The sequence below is a fragment of the Drosophila innubila genome, assembly GCF_004354385.1.
Source record: "Drosophila innubila isolate TH190305 chromosome 3L unlocalized genomic scaffold, UK_Dinn_1.0 0_D_3L, whole genome shotgun sequence".
Taxonomy (NCBI): Eukaryota; Metazoa; Arthropoda; class Insecta; order Diptera; family Drosophilidae; genus Drosophila; species Drosophila innubila.
This window is the reverse complement of record NW_022995376.1, coordinates 8,637,096-8,642,460: the sequence shown is the minus strand read 5'-3', so window position 1 is coordinate 8,642,460 and position 5,365 is coordinate 8,637,096. Positions and strand designations below refer to the sequence as shown.

At 38.9% G+C, this 5,365-nt stretch overlaps 1 protein-coding gene across 2 annotated transcripts; it reads left to right on the top strand.

Annotated features, from left to right (window-relative positions):
- The first annotated feature begins 2,946 nt into the window (after positions 1-2,946).
- LOC117788739 (E3 ubiquitin-protein ligase ariadne-1) lies at positions 2,947-5,116 on the top strand. Of its 2 annotated transcripts, XM_034627582.1 has the most exons (2): positions 2,947-3,167; positions 3,274-5,116. In XM_034627582.1, exon 2 carries the CDS (start codon positions 3,318-3,320, stop codon positions 4,773-4,775), a length of 1,458 nt encoding a protein of 485 aa, XP_034483473.1. In that variant the 5' UTR covers positions 2,947-3,167; positions 3,274-3,317; the 3' UTR covers positions 4,776-5,116. The 2 variants fall into 2 exon arrangements, with proteins under 2 accessions (XP_034483473.1, XP_034483472.1); XM_034627581.1 differs by having other exon boundaries at positions 2,947-5,116.
- The last annotated feature ends 249 nt before the right edge of the window (positions 5,117-5,365 follow it).

Here is a 5,365-nt window from a genome sequence, read left to right as displayed (position 1 = left end):
GTGCACATAAATACATATGTATGTACTTGTGCTTGTATTCGTATTCGTATTCGTATTTGTATTCGCATTTCTATATGCATATGCAGCACACGGCAGATTGAATCCATTCGCGGTATTCGCCGCGTTCAATGGGAAAGGCTACGACTTCGACTCCGACTCCTGCTCTGCTCCTGCTCCTTCTGCTGCTGCTCCTGCTGCATATGCATTATGCACACTCATTACCCACTCCGCCGTTTGCCATTATCCTTGTGCGCTCGTTCACTTTCATTTCGCATACTCATTCGCCTCGTTGTGTAGATTGTGTTTTTTATGTGTGTTGCACTGTACTTTTATATCGCAATTTTGCTGCTGCTTTTGATTCTCTCATTGCTGTTATATTTCTAGATGTTGTTGTCGTTGTTGTTGTTGTTATCGCAATTTTAGTGCCTTACCCTTGCCACTTGAGACATTGCTTTGTTCTGCTCAGCTCAGCTCAGCTCTGGTCTGCTCTAAAAATGAAGGGGTTATGGCTATGAAAGCTTTTAGGCGCTGTATTTATTTATTTTTTTCCTTTTTTTTTTTTGGTGTCCTGAAAGTTGAGTGAAAGAGTAAATCCAATGCATTTTGATGTGCGAAAAGTGTTGAAAATTCCATATTCAGAGGCAAAAAAAAAATATTAATATTGCAGTTGGTCAAAATGTGGAAGCAAAGCTTTTTAGATTTTTAAAAAGATTCTTTTGAAATTTACCAATTTCACGTTATTTACATACTATAAGCATGTGTTCAAATAGTGATATTATAACTAGGGAATAATATCGAAATGGGTACCGAACTGGCTAAGAAACATTTTCCCTCTAGATCTTGGTTTCGATTTTCAACTAAAAGAGATTTTGAAAAGTGAATATTTTAAATCTTATGTTTTAAATTTTAATCAACTTCTTACATCTAATTAGTATACAACAACACTTTGAATTTGATTCTGAGACCTTTCTTTTTCTGTATAAATCATGTCAAAATTAAGAAGTATTTTGACTTGTAAAGTTGCTAGTTCGGAGGCTTGATTAACTTTGAACTGTCATAACTTTGGCATATCTTAACCGATTCTTAAGCGGAATGTCATTTTGATCATGGTTTGGCCTCCCAATTCATTCTGCATTCAAATTTAATTAATTTTGTAAAAAAAATTACTTTCCTCCAAATCATGGGTTCGATGCTAAGGGTCCCCCCTTTGATATTTTGAAAATTCAAAATTTTAAATCTCAACTTTTCACTTTTAATCGACTCCTTATATCGTAATTAGTATAAAACAACACTTTAAACTTGATTTCGAGACCTTTCATTTTTCTGTAGAAAATCATGTCAAAATGAACAAAAATTTTGACTTGTAAAGTTGCTAGTTCGGAGGCTTGATTAACTTTGAACTGTCATAACTTTGGCATATCTTAACCGATTCTTCAGCGGAATGTCATTTTGATCATGGTTTGGCCTCCCAATTCATTCTGCATTCAAATTTAATTAACTTTGTAAAAAAATATATTTTCCTCCAAATCATGGGTTCGATGCTAAGGGTCCCCCCTTTGATATTTTGAAAATTCAAAACTTTAAATCTCAAGTTTTCATTTTTAATCAACTCCTTATATCGTAATTAGTATAAAGCAACACATTAAACTTGATTTCGAGACCTTTCATTTTTCTGTAGAAAATCATGTCAAAATGAAAAAAAATTTTGACTTGTAAAGTTACTAGTTCGGAGGCTTGACTAACTTTGAACTGTCATAACTTTGGCATATCTTAACCGATTCTTCAGCGGAATGTCATTTTGATCATGTTTTGGCCTCCCAATTCATTCTGCATTCAAATTTAATTAATTTTGGAAAAAAAATTATTTTCCTCCAAATCATGGGTTCGATGCTAAGGGTCCCCCCTTTGAAATTTTGAAAATTTAAAATTTTAAATCTCAAGTTTTCACTTTTATCAACTCCTTATATCGTAATTAGTATAAAAGAACACTTTAAATATAATTCTGAGACCTTTCATTTTTCTGTAAAAAATCATGGGAAATTGAACAAAAATTTTGACTTGTAAACTTGCTAGGTCAAGTTATGACCAACTTCAAACTTTCATAGCTTTATCAAAACTGGACCGATTTTCAAGCGTAATGTCATTTTGATCTTAGTTTGGCCTCTTCATTCATTCTGCATTCAAATTTAATTAATTTTGTAAAAAAAATTATATTCCTCAAAAACATGGGTTCGATGCTAAGGGTCCCCCCTTTGGAATTTTGAAAATTTAAAATTTTAAATCTCAAGTTTTCACTTTTAATCGACTCCTTATATCGTAATTAGTATAAAAAAACACTTTAAACTTGATTTCGAGACCTTTCATTTTTTTTGTAGAAAATCATGTCAAAATGAACAAAAATTTTGACTTGTAAAGTTGCTAGTTCGGAGGCTTGACTAACTTTGAACTGTCATAACTTTGTCAGAAATTAACCGATTTTCAAACGGCATGTCATTTTGATCATGGTTTGGCTTCTAAATTCTTCTGCCATTCAATTTGTATTATTAAGAAAATTTTATATTTTTCGATCATAGCCATGGTTTAATGGTAATTAAAATTTGGACAGTTCAAAATTTTAAAACTCAAGTTTTCACTTTTAATCAATTTCTTATCGTAATTAGTATAAAACAACACTTTAATAAATAAATAAGACAAAAGAAAAATATTTATTTGTATTTAATTATTATTTTTGAATCAAAATATGTAATAATTAATTTAAATGAGAAATGCTTAATTGACTAATCTTATTTAATATTATTATTTATTCATTTCATTCACACAATTCTTTCTTCGTGTAAATTGATATATGAAATTGTCATTTTATATTAAAATTACCTTTGCAAAATTAATCAAATTGTAAATTTTTGGAAAAAGAATAAAACTGTCAGGCCAGAGTTTAGTCTTCAGTAGGAATACGAAGTACTCAGAACATTTCATTAGACCAAACGTGTTCAATTTTTTAAGCAATTCTGAAACAAGTTTTGTGGCAGCCAACCAAAAGACGAATGTTGCAGTTTTCCTAGTCGTGGAGAAGACCAGAGAGGCCAGAGACAGAGTCCGAGTCCGAGCCAGAGACTCACAGCGAAATCTTCAGTTGACTGTAAGAGGAGAGAGAGAAGAAGCAATTGGTTTGTTTCATTTTTGAACTATATCGAAGTAGTCCGAGAATCCGCTGTTTGAACTTTTCTTATTTCAATTCGAATATGAACTCTGACGACGAATACTCGGATGAAGATCACGGCGATTCGCATCGTTCAATAAACAGCACTTGCTCGTTCATGACGAGTGTGGAGAGCGATGAGGACACCTGCACGGAAATCGATCTACCCGAGCGTCCCAGGCGCAGCGTCGAGGTCGATGAGTTTGTGTACAAGGTGCTAACGGCGGATCAGATAGTGCAACACCAGCGCAACATCATCGACGAGGTCAACAATGTGTTGCATCTATCGCCGCAGGTCACACGGATCATTCTCAATCACTACAAATGGGACAAGGAGACGCTGTTCGAGCGGTACTTTGAGAGCAGTCCACAGGAGTTCTTTCGTCGCGCCCATGTGGTAAATCCCTTTGCCACGCCCTCCAAGCTCAGTCTCAAGTCGGTGCCGAGTGTGAGTGGACAGGAGCAAGTCTGCGGCATCTGTTATTGTCCCTGCGATGAGCTGAAGGGTCTGCCCTGCGGTCACGCCTTCTGTGCCGTGTGCTGGAAACAGTATTTGACCAACAAGACATTCAGCGAGGGATTGGCCCACAGCATCACCTGCCCCGCCACCGACTGTGACATCCTGGTCGATGACGTGTCCTTCGTCAAGCTGGCCGATAACCCAGAGGTGATTGCCCGCTACCAGCAGCTGATCACCAACACCTTCGTCGAGTGCAACTCCCTGATGCGCTGGTGTCCCGCTCCAAGTTGCACCCATGCCATCAAGGCCAGCTACTGTGAGCCGCGGGCCGTGAGATGCGCCTGTGGCCACGAGTTCTGCTTCGGATGTGGCGAGAACTGGCATGAGCCCGTCAGCTGCTCCTGGCTGAAGCGATGGCTGAAGAAGAACAACGAGGACTCGGAGACATCCAACTGGATAGCACAGCATACGAAGGAGTGTCCCAAGTGCAATGTGACGATCGAAAAGGATGGCGGATGCAATCACATGGTCTGCAAGAATCCCTCGTGTCGCTATGACTTCTGCTGGGTGTGCCTGGGCTCCTGGGAGCCACATGGCTCCTCCTGGTACAGCTGCAATCGATTCGACGAGGAGGAGGGCAAACAGGCGAGGCAGGCACAGGAACGCTATCGATCCTCGATGGCCCGATATCTGCACTATTACAATCGATATATGAATCACATGTTGAGCATGCGCATGGAGAACAAACTGTATGCGAATGTTCAGGCCAAGATGAACGACATGCAGGAGAACATGAGCTGGATTGAGGTGCAGTTCCTCAAGGAGGCCGTCGATGTCCTTTGCCAGTGTCGTGCCACACTCATGTACAGCTATGTGTTTGCGTTCTATCTGCGCAACAACAATCAGAAGATCATCTTCGAGGACAATCAGCGCGACATGGAGATGGCCACCGAGAAGATCTCCGAGTGCCTGGAGCGTGAGATCACCGTGCAGAATCTGTACGAGGTGAAGCAGAAAGTGCTCGATCTGTCGCATTATTGCCGCAAGCGTCGCACCGTCCTCCTGTGTCATGTGCGGGAGGGTTACGAAAAGGACTGGTGGGATTTCATTGAATAAGAACCGATTCAATCCCGAATAGACTGTACGGCTGTAAACGGCTATAGATGGTGACACGCCATTGATCGATCCTCTTTGATTGGCATAACAGACACGTCACGTCACGACACAACATGTCACGACACGACACGACACGATACGACACGACACGACACGCATTTCTCTGAAGACTTTATATTTTTATTGCATTTCGGTTTGAGCTATTAAAAAGTCACAACAACTGCTTTTGGCTAGCTCTCTGGTTAACAGCCAGAGACATCAAAATTCTACAGTCACATAATGCCACAGGAATAACGATGTGTTTTATTTGCAATCAACAAGATACTAAACATTTAGTCAAAGTCTGTTAACAACTCTGTTTTTATGGCCGACAAAAGTACTCATCTTAAATCATTTAAACATTTTACATTCAATCTTTTCTTCTCAATTCAAAATGGAATGTCCAATCATCTGTTACCTTTAGAGTTTGCTATCTTAATGACTTTAAGGCCAACACTTTAGAGTGAAACAGAGAGACTGAGACAGGCTATCAACTTGCCATCATTATTTGTATTGAGCTTGTTTGTGTGTGTGTGTGTGTGTGTGTGTGT